This window comes from Hippoglossus stenolepis, chromosome 1, assembly GCF_022539355.2.
Source record: "Hippoglossus stenolepis isolate QCI-W04-F060 chromosome 1, HSTE1.2, whole genome shotgun sequence".
NCBI classification, from domain to species: Eukaryota; Metazoa; Chordata; class Actinopteri; order Pleuronectiformes; family Pleuronectidae; genus Hippoglossus; species Hippoglossus stenolepis.
In genome coordinates, this window is record NC_061483.1 from 13,267,408 (window position 1) to 13,288,162 (window position 20,755).

The 20,755-nt window shown below is 41.6% G+C and overlaps 1 protein-coding gene across 2 annotated transcripts in view; it reads left to right on the top strand.

Moving 5' to 3' along the window:
• tub (TUB bipartite transcription factor) overlaps positions 1-20,755 on the top strand; it is a 43,923-nt gene that overhangs the window by 12,019 nt on the left and 11,149 nt on the right. Inside the window, exons 1-2 of one of the 2 annotated variants that reach the window (XM_035153360.1) lie at positions 10,891-11,546; positions 19,315-19,366. In XM_035153360.1, the coding sequence (XP_035009251.1) occupies positions 11,509-11,546; positions 19,315-19,366 (90 nt within the window). In that variant the 5' untranslated portion in view covers positions 10,891-11,508. Of the gene's footprint in view, positions 1-10,890; positions 11,547-19,314; positions 19,367-20,755 lie in introns of those variants that run through there. The other variant, XM_035153275.2, reaches the window with a different exon arrangement.

Consider the following 20,755-nt stretch of genomic DNA (forward strand, 5'->3'; position numbering starts at 1 on the left):
GTTTCACCAAGTTTTTATAGCATCAAATAACTAATTACCTTGAAAACTTAGACATACATGATGAGAATTAAAATTACAGAAACCCTCTTTGCGAAAAATATATTTGAGTATGGATCCATGTCCCATCCATTAATATGGAGGAGATGGGATTTATGACCTATGCAGCCAGCCATCAGGTGGAGATTTTTGGGGAACTGTCATGTCGTTCATTTTTACATACAGTCTATGTTGCAGACACAGGGAGAAAATGCAAACTTCACACAGAAATTCTGAACTGGGATTCAAACCAACAACCTTCATTCTGAGTCAACAGTCCAAACCACTGCATCTCCTCTGTGCCTGAAGAGGGTGTCTTAACTAACAGCAGAGGAAAACAAACACAGTAAGATGTGCAGAGCCAGGGGTGTTGTTTGCGTCAGCGTTTCTTTTTCCTTCCAACAGTTTGTTGACTGTGTTGCCTGAGCATTTGATGAGTTTCTCGCTGTGTAAATTAAAAACCAAAGTGACAGAACAGCCTGTTCTGTTATAACGCAGTGATTCAAAGATTTGTCACTGCCATGAGAAGGTAGGAAAAGTTAAAAACATGTGGACACAGCAATACTCCAATACGTAGTATTCCATCTATCAGAACAGTTTTTATGACGATCGGTGTCAGTATTTAAAATTTTGCATGTTCGTGCTGCAAAGTGTGAGGAACCAGTAATTGTTGAGGATTGTTGTAAAGCCTGTTTACTTGTCTTGTCTTTTATTGTTTTCCATTTTTCCTGTGCCAGATGACGTTAGCATCACATAAAGTTTTCAAGTAATCAATCAATCAATCAATCAAATTTTATTTGTATAGCCCATATTGACAAGTCACAATTTGTCTTATAGGGCTTAACAAGGTGCGACATTCTCTATCCTTAACCCTCAACAAGAAAAAGGAAAAACTACCCCCCAAAAAACATTAACAGGGTAGAGAGAAAAAAGCAGCAACTGCAAATGACTGAGGAGTTATTGTAAGTAAAGGTAGAGTATGTGAGTAGGTGCCGCACTTTATTTAAATGTGGGTAAATGATTATTTAAAGTAGTCGCCATAATTAGCATGGGAAACACATTATTACACCTTGATTTCCATTCAGTGAAGCAGCTCCTGTCAGCCCGAGTGGAGCCTGAGTGCTGCTGACTGTGAGCCCCCCTCCCCTCGCTTAGAGTGAGAAGCGGAAAATGCAAAGCTTGACAGCACCTCCTTGTGTTCATGCCTTATCCCTACACAGCTCTGTCCGCGCTCTGTGAGTCCCCCTTCTGGTGAGGACACACAAACGCAGCCACTCCCTGCAGCAACACAGTGATGGTACATAGATCACCGGCGCTGCCAGATGTCACTTAATCACAGCTAGCAGAGGTGGTCGTCCATTTGCGTAAGACGCGCCTACGAGTCTCTTTCTTGGAGCAGATATTGCTAAGTGCCCCCCCCCCCCAGCCAGCTTGTAAATGATAATTAGTTTCCACTGTTGCCATGGCGATGGCACTGAACCAGCAGAGAGAGCGTGTGTGTCAGAGGAGGCGGCTTGACACGCAGCGAGGGACATCAGCCGCTGGCTCCTCGCAAAGCTGCTGAGTTAGGATTCAAGTGTTGCTCGTATTCATGCCGCAGAGCTCCCTCCACACCGGCCTGCTCCTGTCCGTTGAATTAAAAAACCTTCATTAGCCCGGCTCCCTCGTCCACAAGATCACCCGAGAGTCACAACGACACGGTCAGCTTCGTTTTACATGGAAAGGTTCATCCACGTGCTCATGACTTTATGGTGAACGTGCTGTTTGGGAGGAACCACGAGGCCCCAAAGAGGGAAAAAAAACCCCAGTGTCACTTTCCACTTGATGTTCACTGTCCTCATGCACGGTTTCATTTGCTCCTTGTCATTACTGGGAGGTTTTTCCAAACTGGAGGTGATGGCCGTGAGTGTTCGGCTCTGCAACAACTAACCGGAGAGCAAAAAAGATGAGACAGAAAAGAAGAGAGATAAAGTATAAGCACGAGCATAAAGCTCTTAGAAACAGTGAGTCACATGCACATAATCCTCTAAAGATAGATACAGGGCTCACACACTGTGCAGCCACTGACAAGACGACACTCTTGTTCAACATCTCTGTCTCTCTCCGGCCATTCTGTCAGCAGGGTGTGAGATACGTGTGTGTGTGTCAGTGTGTGCGGGGCATGAACTTCTAACGAGACACATTAGGCTTTTGATGCTTTATTTATTCATGGTCTGTTAATGCCTACGTGACTTCATGAAAATTCATTGTGAAGGGAAAGACACATGTTGCATTCCTTGTCTCTTAAGAATAAACTATAGACTTATAAATTATAAAAGAGCATGAAAGCCCACTGCCTTAAACAGACTGTCTGGGGAATTAGAAACTGAGATCTATAATGTTCAAACATCTTTGTTTGCTGTAGAAAAAAATATCAATTCTACCGCTTGTGAGCTGCCAGTGTTGTAGAGGGAGGAAAACCTCAACTTCTTTTGATGAATAATACAGATAAAAATATACAACTTCAAATGTTAGATAAAACGTGATTGCAAAGACTAACTACATGATTTCGGTGCAGTTCACAGCCAAGGAAACTTTGATTCAAAGGCACTATAACACTCTAACAAAACCATGGATGGCTCTCAAGTGCATATACTGCTGCCAAGGCCCTAAAGTACCCTTCAAGTCAATTAAGCTGCACCAAATGTCACACACTTATAGAAAGTAGTATCCCATATGTGCCAGAATTTTTTTCATGATGACCCATGAATTATTCCCTGGGAAAATGCTGAACAAGTGAAAAAGATTCCTGGATCTGCCTCCTGATCCGGATTCTGCACCACATCAGATCCTTCCATCAAGTTTCATGGTAAACAAATGGACAGGGTGAAATCATACAATGTTTTAACAACTAAACTAAAACATCAACTACGACTTCAACAGCTGGAAGTTACAGTGCGAGCTGGAGGCCTGATTTTTATCTTTAGAAATCTAAACATCGGCACATATACTGTGATGACCCGTACGGACTGAACGTCCAGGTTTTTTTTGTTTTTCACTCACTGTCCATAGACTCCAGGTTCACTTCCTCCCATTGTTCAGCATTTACACATTCACGTTGTCACCCACTATATAAATATATTTACCTGCTCACACACTACATCCCTGCCTGTTGTGGTTTCCGAGACTGCCTAGGCCCTGTTCGTTTTGCTTCCTTTTTTGTCCATGTTTTTGGATTTTGTGATTTTTGCTTGTGGATTCCCTGTGACCTTTTCATCGCTGGCTGCTTTCCTGTGTTTGACCTCCTCCTTGATTTTGGAGTTTTGCCTGATTCCTGCATGTGAGTATGTGTTCTTGGTTCAGTCATCACACACACAGAGGGACAATCTGTCAGATGACTCATCATCGTGTTGGGTTCTGTGTCTCTCATTATACTGGGCTGTGCATCTTTGTCCGTTGCCCTTGGATACAAGTGGTTTCTAGTTTAGCTCAAGACATAATCTTTGGGTTGCTGTAACCCTGAGGGGTTCATTCAGATCTGAGTGTAATTGGGGCAGGCATTGTTTATGTAATGGTTGGCAAATGTCATATTTAATGTGTGTCTGTTTCTGTTGGTGAGCTTCAGCTGGCAAACATGTTATGATCCACGATTCACTGGATTCACGATTGTGTTTTAAACCAGGCATACATTTGATTTCTATAATTTAGGGTTAGGGTGGGTTTTATTTATATTCTTATTCAATAGAAATACAGATCATTGTGTATTTTGCACCTCCTGTACCTTTAGTCAGTATATAAGCCACAGACTGCATCTAAAGATGGAGGACATGACAGCCCCCCTCCAAAAGTGAAGCCAAAGCATCTTGGTTGCCACCTGGTGGCTGGCTGCTGTATAGGTAATAAATCTTGCCTTCTTCATTTTAACAGTTGGGACATGGACCAAAGTTAAGTTGAAGTGCACAAAGATGTTTTCAGTTATTTTAAGTAATTTATATCACACTGATGGCTCCACCCCTGATTTCTCCAGCGCAGACTCTTGCAAATCACATCATTGGTGCAAGATGGCAGTGTTGGTACCTGGAATATTTTTTGGCCTCGATCTGGATGGTGGGAGGAAGTGAAACCAATGAGTGTATCTTTGAAGCCGTTTAGGAGAAGGTGGATCGAATCTGAATTGCATTTGATTGTTAACTTTAGACTTCAGAGTAGATAAAGCCACTGTATATGATTCTAAGTGTTTTTTTTTCATCAGAATGAAACAGAATTGTGCAGAAATGTATCCAGAATGTGCAGATGTGTGTTATCAGCTCATCTAATGATCACGCTGTGTAAGCACAGGTGGCAGCAGCAGACTGTTCATACATAAACAGATCCAGCTTCGCTATGAGAGGGAGGATGCAGAGGAACTTTGGTGTACAGAAGCAGTCTATCTGCCGGCCTCACTGGGACACTGGGACACTGTTTCATTCCAATGTGACATTTTCTAATCAAACCATGTTTTATGCATGCCCTCTGTTGGCCTCTGAGAGATGAGGGATTTATGTTGATACAGGGACTGTGTGTGTGTGTGTGTGTGTGTGTGTGTGTTGCCCGTCCACCTGCTGATTTTTTAGCATAGCTTCATGCTGTGATGAAGCCTTGAAGACAGAAAAGAACACAAACACTCTTAGGTTCACGTGGCCCCTTGGGGGTAAAAAAAAGCCTAACAGAATTATACATTTAAATTCTCCACAATTTGTTGTGACCAGCAGAGATCACGTTGGCCACATTGGGGCGAATCAATAGAAGGCACACATTAGATTCAATCAATACTGGACACGAGCCAATGTGCTCTTTCACTTTTCATTCTTTCCATGCATAGGCTCACACACACTCTTTCACTCGGCCTCTGAAGCTGTGATTTACTTTACACACACACACACACACACACACACACACACACACACACACACACACACACACACACACACACACACACACACACACACACACACACACACACACACACACACACACAGTCCCTGTGTTTCTCTCCCTCTCTTTTCCTCTAAGATTTACAACTCGCCCTAAAATAAAGATGCCACTGTTCAAACAAAATCCCTCAAAGCAACCTTTGCATACTGGCTTTTTGCTTCTTTTTTTTGCCACCTACTACTGCTCTCAAATAGGTTTATCTGAATTGTTTCTATAATTGTTTGAAACCTTTTCAAGACCTTCATCTATAAATGACTGTGTCGTAGGCTGGATTGTATTTGGAACGTCGGCTGATTCACTGGAGGCCTCAGTGGGATGTTTCTGGCTGAAAAATTAGGATTTTAATTCACCATAGTCCAAATGTGTAATCAATTCTGCCTACTATACATTTTATAGGACAATTCAGTCTGGTTTCATCGTAAAATCATTCAGTGGCGTGCTAGCCTGGCACTATGGTGCGAATTGAACAATCAAATGTTATCTGATTATGACTGAGATTTCTCAAGTAGACTCTCAGCAGAAGTTTGAATATTGATTGTAATCACAGTTTTGAAAAAAGGCTCAAAAGCATCTGCAGCTCCCGGCTTCTGTTAAATTTGCATTTTTGGCCACATGCAGAGTAGACAATAGCTTGCTTCTCTTTTCAGGTGCACACTATTGTTGTAGAATATTTCCCTGTATGTGCACTTCTTAAAAATCAGTCTGTGTACTGCGGTGTTCCCATGTTGGTTAGGCCCTTATACTGTATGTGCAACCGCAGCAGTTGCCTGTTACACTCAAAGCGTTTGCAAAACAGAGGCTTTTAACCCGCAGAGCTTCCCTCTTCCCTATTAAACACTATATATTAATATAATTCTTCACTGTCATTGACTTATTTTTTTAACCAACACCAATTCTGATCATATATACCAAATATTCAGGAATTTTCAGTATTTTAATCCCTTATATTGCTTCCAACATCAAGTGTTGTGCCACCTGATATCAGTTGTGCTCATTCCTTCAACTGTTTTGCATATTCATGATTAAACAAGTGTTATTGAACACCATCCATCCTCTTAATCCTGATGCTGACACGGCTCTTTTAGCTTCCACCCACTAATTGCCCTCAGGATCCCCTGGCTCACCTCCAGGCTCTCTGTGAAGTGCAGCGTGCTCCCGTGTGTGAAGTGACGTAACGTTGATCAAGTCAGTGACTCACTCCTTAGCCGTGTGCTAATTGCCTCTTTGGAAGCATTTTTTAGAAGCGTCTATAAAAACAGCAGGAAAATCATCTTTTCAACGGTTCATCCGTCACAACTTGCTTCACAATGTCACCACACAGTGGTTATTGTTCATGGTGCATTCAGGTAGTTCTAATAAAGTTTGTAATTTCATGTGATGACACTGTATTTGTTCATCCAAAATCAGTAATTGCATCACACTAACTGGACAATGAAATTGCTACGACAAGATGTACTGTCAATCATAAAATCCAGACCCTAAACTCCACTTTCTGTTCCTGTTGGTATCGTCAGCATGTTGTGGCCATTACCACTTGAAGTAGAACAGGAATCCACAAAGTGAAACTTCTATACTGGTAGTTGCCACCTTGTTTGCTCTTACATGCCAAATTCTCAAAGATAAGTTTAAGTTTGCATAATTAAATAATAATTTTTTGATGTCTGTCAGACTGGCTGCAAATTATAAAAACACCTTATTTGAGCAGGACGACCAGCTTTTATTCTCAGAATGCTACAACTTTACAGACTGACTGAGAAAAGATAAAGTTTCTGTGAGTGCAGTGAATCAAAGCTGTCACGGAGTGTTAGTCAGTCCCCTCAGACGCTGGCTTCGATCCCTTTTCGACCATGTTTGGTTTCCCCGGACCTGCCGTTCTTCATCATTATATGTTCCAGCTTAGTTGCTGTTCATGTTTCAGACTTTTTTTCTCAGTGTTTCTGTCTGCCTACTTCAATCCGTCCGTCTGTTCGCCTATTTCTACTTCAATTACAGCATCTCCATGGCACCTACCTGTCTTCATGTGTCTGCATTTGGGTCCAGAAATGATTGAATTGTGACAGTACGCACTAACCACTGTGGAACCAGCAGATACTTCCTGCAAGGATGAGTTTATTGATTTGTTGCATACACCCGTCAGCGTGTAGGTGGAGGAACAAACGTGCTTTTACAGAGCAGCAAGGAGCTGATCTGAGTGTGGCATGTTGAGAGGCATCCTCAAAGCTGTGGCTGGAAAATGCTTTACCCGAGTGGCTTATGGACTTAATAAAAACACCCTTTTCTTTGACTCGCCAGCCTCCAGCACACTAATTTCCAGTCTTCACCTCAGTCAGAACTTCAACCGATACAACTCGAGTTTGTGAACCTGCCGTCCTGTCCTGAGCCGAATAGTTTCAAGGGAAGAACTTGAATTGTCTTGTGGACTCATCTGTCTATCATCCTGAGATACCTGTATCTAGGATTTGGAGCCCGTAAAAAGAAGCATGACTCTCAGAGACGTCGATACCAAGCTGCCCGGGACCAAAGAGACTCAGCTGCCTAGCAACCCTGAGCCTCTGCTGCCCAGTGCCACAACCTACGCCCGGTTGGGTCCCCAGCCGAACCCTGATTTGGCCGTCCACGCTGACTTCCTGTCTGTTCCTGCATCACGGGTCCCAGCAGGCATCATGTCTGTTCCTGCTTTATGGGTCCCTGCTGACGTTCTGTCTGTTCCTGTGTCAGAGGTCCCACCCCAAGTTTCGTCTGCTCCTGCTTTACAAATCCCAGCTGACACCTCCCCACCGCGCGCCTCCACCTGTCTGTCTAGACCCCGGGTCGTCCACTTGAGAGCTCCTGCTCCACTCTGTTCCTGAGTTTTATCCCTCCGAGCGTTCCTGCCTGCTTCTTCCCATCTGCCTGTTTTTCTTCAATTAAAGTGCCTTCACCTCACCCGTCTGTCTGCATGTGTCTCCATTTGGATCCAGAAATCACTGAACTGTGGCAAGAGGTGGAAGAATCCAAGCAGACACAATGGAAGCAGGAAACGATCATCCAAATGTACATGTAGTGCCAAAACCAAAATCGAATCGTTAGTGTTGAGCAGAAAGATTTGTACAGGGACTTTACTTTCTTCTGAAAAAGTCCAGGCTTGTGAAATTGTGAAATCTGTGCCATGATATTAGCTTTGGATGATTTTTTTTTTTTACCAAAACAACCCAAAATATTCTACGAACAGACTCCAACAAAGGTAAATGTCAGTCATCAGTAGCTTCTTCCCTCGTGACTGATCGAGCTGCTGTATTATTAAGGCTTTGTGCTCTGCAGCTGTGTTTCAGTCAGAAAGACTAAGGCAGGCAGACACAAGCCAGAGATCCATTTTCACATCACTGTTTGCCCCCTGTGCCAGAACCATTATTATAATTACTGATACTGCTGGCCTCCTGTTACCAGCGATGAAATGCCTCTGGGAAAATTCGGTACAAACTCTGGACTGGAAAAAAAATTCAATTTGTCAGGAGGATGTTATCGTTTGCTGTTTAATGCCGTAATGGCCACAAGGCCTGAGGGGGGGAAACAAAGAAGAAAGAAAACAGTCTGTTAACTCCAGTAGGAGGGAGAGTACTCTTCACTCTTAACGAAATTATATGAAAGTCGGCCTCCCTCTCACTTTCCAACTCTCGCATGACCAGAACTTCAAAGTCCTCCCTTCAGCATCAAATATTAAGCAGGAAGCTGCGCCTACACCTGTTCCTCAGCGGAGTGGCTTGTTCCATTTGCATCCACTTTCATCACAACAGCTGATATGTAGGCCACCGATCTCAGGGATTCAACAGTTACTGTTATTGACACGACCGGTGCTTTATAACTTCCCTCTGTGCCGGATCAGTGCCTTTAAGGGCACAGGCAGAGGTGATGCTTGTTGACATTTGGGATTTGGTTTGAGGAGATGTCTCCTTTTAGTGCTGTGCCATCCTGCTTCCAAAATACTGCGAAGATCGCAGCGAGGATGACTGATGCAGATTGTTATTCTTCAGCAAACAATCTTGCTTTTGTTACTCATCCCAGTGATTGTACGATAAATTACAGAACTGAAAAAGAGCCAGGGTCTCTCAGGTTGTGTTACAAATACGACTCTGTCTCTTTCTTTAGCTTGATGGGGGAAGACCGTGGGTTTTCTCAGAGGATGGATTACGGTTCTGTAATTTGCAGGATCAGTAGCCGAGGTGTGTAGGAGAGAGATCTGACTTTACTGCCTTCAGTAGAGCACAAACTATTAACATGCTCCCCAGTACAGTCAGATCTAACTCCTCTTTCTATACAGAGCAGAATACATTTTAAATTATCTATTAAACAAGGCATCGATACAAGAATTATATTTGCAGCCTTCTTGAAAAAAGCGGTCCACTTGATGGCCCAGGCCTTCATTTTGTGTAACTGGTTGTATATGTGACATGGTGGGTGACACTGTTTGTGTTTGTGTTGTTTTGTTAAAGCTGATTTATTTCACTCTCGTTCATTTTTTCAACACTTTCTCTGTGTTTCAGAGAAATTCAAACACCTTTGTGACCTGACATTTTTGAAAGGCCATTTCCACCTGAGAAGGAAATCAATGTTTTTCCTATGTTTTCAGTAAAGCTGTGAGGAATAGGTGCCGATGCTGGCCTTGATATAACGGAGAATAAAATCAAGGTCTTGATATTTGACTTTATAAAAACCTAAAGAAAAGATTTGCTATTGTCAACATCCCTCAACAGGAAATGTTGTCAATATTTGTAGAGCGCAATTTAAAAGTGACTTATTGTAAAACCCCTTCAAATATTTTTATAATCAATTATATTATAAAACAGGTTAATAGATATGAAATACAAAGGGAAAACATTTTTTAATTCGTGATTTGATTAGTGTTGCTGTTAGAGTTAATTACAAGCCCAGCACTGTGGATATTAAATGCCAATTATTAATTATCATTGATCATACAGGTAGATTCAGACAGCTTTTTATTTTTGTTTTAATATATAAAGAAATATCTTTATTTCTCTGTTGGCTTTTAGTGGTGTTTTATTTTCTTCCCGGTGTCATTTGGCAGTCTGTTTGTTTCAGGTGTTCAATAAATAATGAGGGACGATGTTTGAATGTCCTTATCGGACTGTTTCTTTACTTAACTGACATCCTGCACATTGCTGGATGCTGTATAACAGCTTCACTCTGGGACTCATCTGATCAGCACATTAGGAGGTCTGACCTTTGGAGGATGAACTTGACGCTATAGGCTTCAACATGTGTTTGTGTTTGGTTTGGTGCATTAAATGTCCTAAATCTCAGCAGTTGGTACAACACATGGTGGATAAAATCAAGCAAATACAAGCTTTTGCCTGAGGCTGAACCCGTTTTTTCCCCCAGAATGATTTCAGATGATGTGACTTTCTTGAAATCAGTGCATGCATGGATCACACACCTGAAACTGAAATATTTGCATGCTGAAATGACATGTTACGAGTATTGACATGAAATTGGCGTCTCGTAAAGCGGCGGTTTAACAAGGAAGGGCCTCTCGGTTGAACTGTCTAAAGATGGACTCCTGAATAACCCTGGGAACACAGTGAGTGATGTGTGTGTTAGTGCGGGGACAGTGCGGGGCGGCCGAGCGAGGGCGGAAGCAGATGTGCGTGAGAGAGGTTCAGAGCTGTGGCACGATCACAGGGTGCCTTTGTCTGGCCGTGGAGAGAGTGTTGAATTAAAGGCTGTTAACACTAGTCTGCGCAGTCATATGCTAATGCCTCGTACTCTTAGAATAAATAAATTATGGTCCAGAAAACACATCTGAGTCCCTGCTTGAAATTCCTCATGCAACACAGACAGTGCACAAGAAAGACGCAGAAAGTGTCGGAGAGAGAGAGAGAGAGAGAGAGAGAGAGAGAGGTTGCAGTAGAGAAAGGGGGGGTGGCAATGAACAGAAATAGCATAGAAGGAATATCAAAGAGGCAAGACAAAGGGGATTCTCTATAACCTTTTTCCTTTTTTTTTTGCTTGAAGCTTCGCTCTCACTGCCGCTGTATAGGTGATGCTGCAAGAGAGATAATGAGAGATAGATTGGACTAAGAGGTAGAGAGCGAGATTTGGACGGAGGAGACGGAGGGGAGGGGGGATTTAAAGGGCAAGAAACGGAGGGAGATTTAGATAGAGCCCCTACAGAGCCAGCGCAGAGCAGGAGCAGAGGCGGTGGATGGGAGAAGAGGAGAGGAGAGAGGAGCGTACACATGGAAGAGAGGAGAACGGCTGTTTCATGTGCTCGGCGTGCATGACGGAGGAGTGCGGCGGTCTGTCTGGATTGTTGGGCATCTCCGGCCCCACAGCTACAGAGGACATACACGAAGAAACACAGGCAGGCTGGGGGGGATTTAGGGCTGTGTGCAGAGGATGAGCAGGCGATGTGGGCTCTCTGGCTGTGATCGCTGTCCTCAGACCCCCGTATAGCTTCTCACACTGGTGCTGTTGCAGGCCATTAGCCTCGCAGTTAAGGCAACAGTGAGTGATTGATACAGAATGAGCTCCAAGCACTCCTCCGACTGGATTCCCTACAGGTACTGTACCACATTCCTGGGAACACACTAGGAAAGGGCACGGTGTTCATCTTTTGAAGCTGTGTGTGTGTGTGTGTGTGTGTGTGTGTGTGTGTGTGTGTGTGTGTGTGTGTGTGTGTGTGTGTGTGTGTGTGTGTGTGTGTGTGTGTGTGTGTGTGTGTGTGTGTGTGTGTGTGTGTGTGTGTGTGTCTGAGCGGGTGTTCAGTTGAGTGTGTGTCTGACGAGGAGATCAGACTGATAATTGGCACAATAAAAGCAAAAATGTGGAATTGTGGAATTTGGCATAGTGTTCTTGTTTCTTACTATGAAAAATGATTCTCGTGCATATATATTATATTAAAAATATCAAAAATGTATATGATGCAAACTGAATCACAGAATTTCAGCTGCAAATTGCAATCTGGTTTAAAATTTTATTTTCCCGACATAATTATTACACTGTTCAAATGTAAAAATGTCTACAATGTCATTTAGTGCTGTGTAATCAGATTCAAAAGTTGAATTGTCGTATAAGTGCATGTTTTCATTTGCTTCTCGGTAAGGTCTCGGAGGAAGTTCCTGCCTTCGAGGGCGAAGCTGTGTTTGATATGTGCATGTCTGCATCCATGTGACGTTTATTGGATCATGCTGAGAAAGTCCTCTTGCCATTATCGTCAACTGAGAGAAACATCCTTTTGTAAAGGACAGAAATCGCACGTTTAAAGCCTCTTGCTTTCAGACCTATATCTGCTCTCATCCATTCACTAACCCTGCTGCTCTTACCTCTAATTGAATACGGCATCGCCATGGTTTCCCCGCTTACTTTGATGCCATTGGCTCGTGGTTGCTACAAGTTACAGTTGCAATTCCAACATATTTCTGAATTAGTCTTCATCGAGACAGCGGCGTTTCAGTGACCTGTGCAGGAATTTATTTGAAACTTCTTGGAAACCACTGATCTTCAGGAGTCACCTTTAAAAGTGAACAGCACAATGATTCCTAACCGGTGCAGTCGAGGGGTGAACAAATAACGCTGGACAACACAAACGGGACATTTATCACTGTTAGTATCCGACATTATCCCTCGATGCCATGTTGGTGTGAAGGCTGTGGCAGAGAGAGTGGTGCTTTCTCAACGAGCAGTTTTTCTCATCCTGAGAAGCTGCCATGAAAAATGCATGGGCCTCTGTGCGGAGTTGGGAGAGTCAGCTGCACTGTGTAGCTCTCCTCTCTCATTAAGGATAAACAGAGCGTGCATTCACAGAGACGATCAAAATGAAGAAAACATTTCTCACAAGCACAGAGATCCACAAGGAAATAGCAGCTGTTGTGCAGCGGTTCTTCTCTGTGGGGAGCACATTTGCCGGATTATTATTTCAGTAGCTGAAGATCTCGAGTTCTGTATTTTTCCAGGACAGAACAGAAGTCGTAATTGACAAAAAGAAATTGTGAAAATAATACTTTTGCCAAAAATGCACCGACAATTAATTAACTTTTTCAGAAAAACGGATGAGGTCGACTAGCAGGACATTTATTTTCCATAATCTCTGAAAAGGTTCTTATAACCTAGGTGCCAATAACAGCTTTAATTAATATTACTTTACACACAAAGTCAGTGTCTGTCTGTGCTCATCAGTATAATTTTTCTCAAATTGCAGCACGCTCGTGAGAATTCATCATGTTTTTGGGTGTGTGTTGTTTGTTGCCTGCTATTTTCCAGCATTGCCAGAAACTGCTGCAAAATCCTCAGATCCTCAAATGATTGTCACACGTATAAAACCCTGTGATGCATATGAAACTATTTTAAACGTGTGAAGAGCAGTGTCAGTGGCTGATGACAGGCTCCACCCAGCTCTGCCAAATCCACTTGTGACTCGCTGAGTTGATGGACATTATTTTCTGTAGCCAATTTAACATTTTAATTCCTTTTAATTATTTTAGTTCCATTCATTCTTATAATACAATCTAAATCACTCCTGAATGTCACAGCATCATTGTGGGTAAAGTAGGAAATAGTATAGTTGCAATGAGGCAGCACAACTCAATTTATTCTTAAAATGTAATCAATACAAATGATTTCAAAATGTTAGGAATAGAAATTAAAAAAATATATCGTAAAATTGTAAATTCTTGCACCCCTGTCCGGGACAGGACACGATTTGACATAGACACATAATGTGGGCATGCAGATGAATCAGATTACAGATGCACCAATTCCAATTTTCTTTCTAAGAACCATAATTGACAGCATACACAAAAAAAAATTCTAACTTTTATTTAATGAATAAATAAATAATAAAAATGTAGTTCTTTAACTTGATACTGATTTTGTGTACTTTTTAAAAGAAACATAAACTTAAAGAGCTTTTGTTTGGGCACACAGCCATAGAGATCTGCTGCTTAAAGCTGCTCACTGTTCGTTGTACCGCCATTTCCACATGTTGTTGGGTCTGGATACGTCTAAATCTATGGTTGTGAAAATCGCATGTGCATGCGTACATCTAAGACTGTGGCTTGGTGCATGCGTACGTCTAAAACTGTGGCTTTGTGCCTGCGAATGTCTAAAACTGTGGGGGGGCAGGGGCTCTCCGTCTCGGCAGATTGATGATGTCATCAAGTGTAATTTGACTTGCACACAATCAGTTTACTGAAACAAATTGGCTGGTTACCGATCCTGACTTATCAGGCTGAAAAATGTCCAATTCCGGTCACCTTGATTGTTACTCAAACAAACGACCCAATAGGTCGTACGTGCAGTAAGCAATTACGAACCATTGTTATAATTTGTTGTAAGGTGACGTCTTGTGCCGTCAAAATCATGACGGGAGCAAAGGACGACATCAGGTGACGCAGTATGAAGAGCGGTAGAGTTCATGGTAGGAGGAGGTTGAGGTGGATGGGAGACAAGAGTTGGCACTTTCACAGAGAAGACCACTGCATAGAATGAAAAATGTATCTGCCAAACCCCGTGTCAAGCATTGTAACCATGACAACGAAGGTCCTCTAACATAAAGAATGACTTAATTTAGCCCCAAACACGCTCTTTTCCTAAACTTAACAAAGCAGCTTTTATGCATGAATCCAGGATTATTATCGTTACCAGGGCACTGAAGGTTGTGTCCACCTGCCACTGGCTCGCTCTTTGGTGCGGTGATCTTTGTGGTTGTTCAGGTCTGGAGATGAAGATCTAATGACCAGAATCATGGCTTTATGATTGACCCAGCAGAGCCTTTCTCTTTAATATTTAAGTACTTTGGCACTGTTGTTGTTTCATGACAGATGGGATCTTTTCCACCTCACATTTTCAATGGCACTCAGTAGAGCTCGTAACTCCAAGGTCCACCAATCCTCTTAAATTCAACAAAATTTCCCACACTCACAGATACCAGTCTCCTAAACATGCCTGATTATTTATCTTTTTCATCAAGATCCATGAATTATTCCCCCATCTGTCCCAAAATGTAGTATCTTCTCTCCTTCCCATTCTTCCCTCTGGTTTTGTGGAAATTCACATACAGGGGTGAAAAAGATCCATCTTGGCGAAGGTTATTTACGTTGAAGAGAGCTTCCTATAAACCTGATCATCAGTGTGTTGCAGGGCAAGTGTGACCAGAGACTCTCCTCAATAATGAGCTGTTTGACCTCCACTGAATCGGTCTCTGTTTGTGTCATTATCTTCCTGTGTGATGCCTATTCACGCACTCAGTTACTCTGATTGCAGACACTGAGTGCTTTGTTTGTCTGTGTGTCTGACAGAGAGGGGGAGGTAAATATGTTTTATTGCGTTGTGTGGGCCCAGGTCATCAAACGACAGTCAGGTTAATATCCATTGACTGCTTTTTACAGAACTGACTGTCCACTGTCACTGTTGACAAACAACCCGCTTAATTTATAACGCACTGTGTTAAATGAGCTGCTAGATTTTAAAAAATGACAAGCAACGCGATAATTCAAAAAATGCATTTTGCTTAGATTATATTTTAACTATCAGCCCTATTATCTTTAGACAAATGGTGCAATCAACCTGCATTTATTATTCATGAAAGGTTTAAATTGTTAATTGTTTATAAACTGTGACTCCAAATTCACAAGATGGCTGAGTTCGCATCCGGGATATTTTGGCTTCATGTCTGAAAGTGGGAGGAAGTGGAGACGCGTCGTCCGTCTTTATACTCGCACACATTTCTCAGAGGGAAACCTATGTAAAATACGACACCTGTACATTAAGAACACAGAAAATCCATCAAGCAGAACATTATTGTCCTTACAAAACAAATCAATTGCAGTCATAGTAAAGAGTGCGGGACAAAACAACAACCTCATTTTCTCGCTCGTCATCCAACAGCACAAACCTCTCATCTGGAGGAAAGCTCTCATTGGCCTCTAATTAGAAAACCGCTGCGGTCTCTGAGGGGTCTCTGAGAAGCCCGGCCACACGAGCTGAAAGAACAATCAGCGAGTGTATCCACAATGGTTTTCAGCTCCGGTGGATGCAGGAAACATCCAGACAAATGCTGGTGCTGTTGTTAATGAGTCGTGTATCTATCCACCTCTAGTAAAAGCTGTTTATGTAGAGAAAATGCTTGATCATCACAGGGACCTATGAGGTTCAATACCTGATGCTTAGAGTGAATCAAATCTGTGCGGTGTTGTAAACAGACTGAAAAACCTGACTCTGTTCTACAACCATGAAAATATCAGAATTGTACAGAAGCACAAGGAAAATGTGGAAAGTGCTGTTTCCGGCACGGAGACGTCATTTAACAATGTTACTGAGGAAAACCGGCATCTGTCAGAATTTAACTGTGTTTGTGGAATTCACGTCACAAATATATTCCTAATCTGATTGTTTTTATGACGTCTTGCTCGTCCTATATTCTCAATTGGTTGTTTTTTTGTAGCAAGATTACACAAAAACTACTTGATGGTTTACCACGAAACTTGATGAACAGGATCTTTCTGTTTTAGGGAAAAAAAAACATCAAAGTTTGGTGTGAATCCGGATCTGGGTGCAGACATTTCTTCAGAGGGTGATTTGGACATTTTCTCAGATTCTGCAGGGAATAATTCATGGATCTTGAAATGAGTGTGGGAAATTTGATGCAGCTTGAAATGAAGAATTTAAGGGGACTGTTGGGCCTTGGCAGAGGTGAGCTCTCTGAGTGCCATTCTAGTTTCATATTAGAAATAATTATCCCTGTATGGCATAATATGTTCTAATATTACTACATGCTCATACTCATAGCTTGAGTTTATCCAGTCCTGTGTAATTACTATAATGTTTGTCCCTTTTAAGTTAATGTTTGCTTATTTAGATGTTATAAATGCTGGACTGGACATATTTCTTGTATTTATTTCTGTAAATTTCTGCTTTACCGGTCACTTGAGGTATTTTCGTGTTGGAGAGGGAATCGGAGGTCAAGCTGAAACCCATTCCGACATTCATTGTGTGTGCTACACTGAACATTAGGCATCTGCTCGGGCCACGGACATCATGTCTGTGTGCAGGACGTGCACCACCAAATCAAATGATGTTCGAGTCAATACTTGTGTTCTTGTCAGGAAAGATATTAGCCAGTTACGTTTTCTCAGCGAAGCAACGTCAGAGAATCCTCTTTGAAGCCTGACATCCCCTGTGCATGATGTTGTGTAGTAAATTGTGTACGATGCTGCCGGGACACAGAGTTGTCTGCAATGTTTCCTTCCACTGTTTCCTTTTGTGACATATTAGATTTGCAGCAGAGGACACAGGGATGTATACATATGGATAGGAGCATGTGTCAACACTAACAGGATAACTGGTGGAAAACACACTTGTAGAGCTCACAGGATAAACACTGCAGCTCACAATGAAGTCGCATGATCTAGTTTGTGGTGATACGCAGCACACATCGAATCCCGTCTCTTAACACCAACAGTGGCACAGGCTCCAGTAGAGTTTTAACAATGAGCTACAGAACATAACTGGAACGATACTGAGCATACGGACTGCAGAGAGATGCGTGTGTGAGTTTGAGACGTTTCTGTGGATCTGTATGATCCTTTTTAAAAATCCAGGTGCTGTTCTCAGCGTAGGAAGAAAAGAGGTATAAAAAGAAACAGCTGCTTTTCTGGCAACAATGGCTGAGCACTTAATACTCTGAATGTCAAGTCAAGTTGTGAATTTTTGTTGATACAGCCCCAAATCCTAAATGTGTCTGCACAGTCTGTGCAGCATATGACACCCAGCGTCCTCACAGCCTCTGTCTCTGTGCTTTTGTTGTGCCAGACGCTGCTGCCCATATGTTCACTCATACACTTACTGGAGACTTCTCAAGAGTGTGAGCCATGAATTCAAATAAAAACTGTGACAGTGTTGTTCTCTGCGGTTTAACTTTATCCCTGCACACGCACCTCCAGTCACTCTTGGCTTATATGATGTCGACTTTTCACAGTCTGAGCTGCGACACTTTTTTTTAAAGCGAATGCAAATGAACTTCCAATGGACTGTCAAACATTTCATAACCCATAATCTACTGCTGGGAAAACCAAGATGAATCCTGGGGTATCGAGGACACACAGAGGCGTCTCAGTGTGAGGAGGAGTTTGTCTGTGTGCAGAGAGGGAGACAGAACTTTTTTAACTCACCAATGGAAACCAAGATTCCCTCAAACTGCTCCTCCTCTGTCTCTAATGTTTTTTTCCCCATGGACATGATTACATCAGTTGTACATTATGCTCAAGTAAGGTCTCTGATTAGTTAAGTGGCAGCTTTGTAAAAGTCCACCTGGTTCTTATTATAGAAGGAAAGTTATATCTATCAAAGTACATATGTTCTCATTAGACTGTTTCCCTGCCTGATGAGCTACCAGGAGAAATAAGAAGAACAAGAAGCTACGACGCTGTTATCTCAGTGTGTCTGTTCCCTTTTTTTAAATGGAGGGATGCATTTTTATTGTTGAGTCTGTCGCCTTGCTGTAAAGTGCGTATGTTCTTTTGTGTGTATTTAATTGATTTATATATGATTCTGTGTATTTGAATCAATATTTAATTAAAATTAATTTAATCAGAGTTGGAGCATGTGGACACGAGGTGAATGAGGGAACTGGATTAGTGACTGGCCGTCATATAATTACATCCGTACACAACTATAAGTGTCAAAATATGCAGCAGATAAACGCACGTGTCACATAAAACCTCTTTGGAATTTACCTCAAAATAACAAACAAGAGTATCTTTGCCAATACATTTCATCATTCTGTAGTTATAGTTAAAAATGATAAATAAGATAAAATAAGAATGCATGAAGCCCCAGAACACTTTGTAATATAGTTAAAATACTTGAATATATTATTTGGAAAAATGTATAGTAATTGTTTTCGTTGTATTATCCGATATTGATTTGAGTCAAAATATAAATATTTAAGACATTTAACGATTTATTGCTATTTGTATTTCTCATATATTTTCTCTAAATATTTATTCTTTTGTTTTCATATTTGAAGCCTGTTCCGCACTTTGGTGAACTGTGATTGTTTTAAACGTCCTTTATAAATAAACCTTGACTTGTTTTTGTTTGAAGTCAAAACGTGAAGTCTTGCAGCAGAAACAAATGTGTTGTTTCCTGCAGTGCACAACAATCTTCAGCACCATATATTTAATGGTAATTACTTTAAAATAGTGCTTAATTTTATGTTACAGTGTCAGAGTATAGGAGCTGAATTAACTAAAGCAGTTTGGAAAATCGTATTATTATAATATAATCATCATCAACATCTGAGGAGAACTTTCTTTGCTCTTTTCTTTGCAGCACTTTAGACGATGAGGGCACCAACCTCCGGCAGCAGAAACTGGACAGACAGGTACGTCTTTCTTTTTCTGTTCGTCTCGCATCAAGGATAACAGACAAAATCAATTATTATAAATTGTCCGTTTTGTCATGACGTCAACTTTCGCTTGCCTCATCGTGGGCCCACAAATGTAGAGTCATGAGCTGTTATCTTTCTGCGTAAAGACTCAAGTTCAGTAAATCAGTGCATAACATTCACAACAATGTACAGCAAATCAGTATGAACACACATTTTTAAGATGATATTTTAGATAATGAACAGTGCTTTACAGTGCTTTCCCTCCTTTGCATCCTGCAGTCATGTTTTTTTTTCTCACTGTATCTGCTTTATCAGCAGGATCAGCAGGAACTTATCAGCAGGAACTGGTACCTGGAAATTGTTGGTTGTATTATAAAAATGTTACACCTCATAGCAAATAAATAATGATGAATAAAGTAAATTAAAAAAATGTGAAATGACCTAAATAAATATGGGTGAACACAGTCTGCAGGTTGAACATTTCCAGTTGTTCTCTTAGCGCAGTGAAAACGGCTGTTTCTGGTGTAGCTGAATAATGTGAATGGAGTATTGTAGTCAACATACTTGATCAAATGCTCCTGCAGTCTTTTCCTAATTTGTCAATAATGCGACTTTCCAAGTCATCCGTCACATACAACTAAACTGTCATCCACACTTTAATGGATGAGGAATACTTTTTATAACCTAGTTACTCACTTGACCTATGGCTGCTATGGAAAGCAATATCTTTAGGCATGTAAACTCTATAAAACAAGCTATAATTGATGGATTGCCTTATTAATTACAATCAAGTCGATGAACGTTTGGATTAATGACTCGAGGCATGCTAATGTTATTACCCCTTAATTCTACTCTTCTGTCTTGATTGAAGACTCACACAGAGTTTAAATTACACTGTGATGCAAACAAAGAACATCTTTTATTGGTTGTTACTCATTTGTAAGTAATTAGAAAAAGAGAAAGAAAAGCTCGGCTGCAGCACAGAGATGTAGAATAAATCCATGCACTGTGTAAATGCACCTACACTGTGTTTTGTTAGCAGCCACTGGCCATCACCGTCCTGGCAAAGATGTGCGCTCTGGAGAACATACTCTGCAGCCTGACTTCTCCACTAATAGAAACCTTCAATATTTGATGAGCTCTGGTTTGAAGACATGCACAGTTAGACAGTTACTCCAAATGAATAGCTATATCCGGCCTCGGGACAAAGTGGTTTGGACAGCACGTCCGCCAACGTCTTCAGATTGGCTTAACGGCGTTGTCTGGGACTGTGTTATTGCCGCTGCTTTTAAAACCCAAACTCGGCGAGCGACTGCACCGTGAAGAAAATATGTAAAGCCTCATAAGAGATTATCACAAGACGAGTGTTTTGTATTACGCATC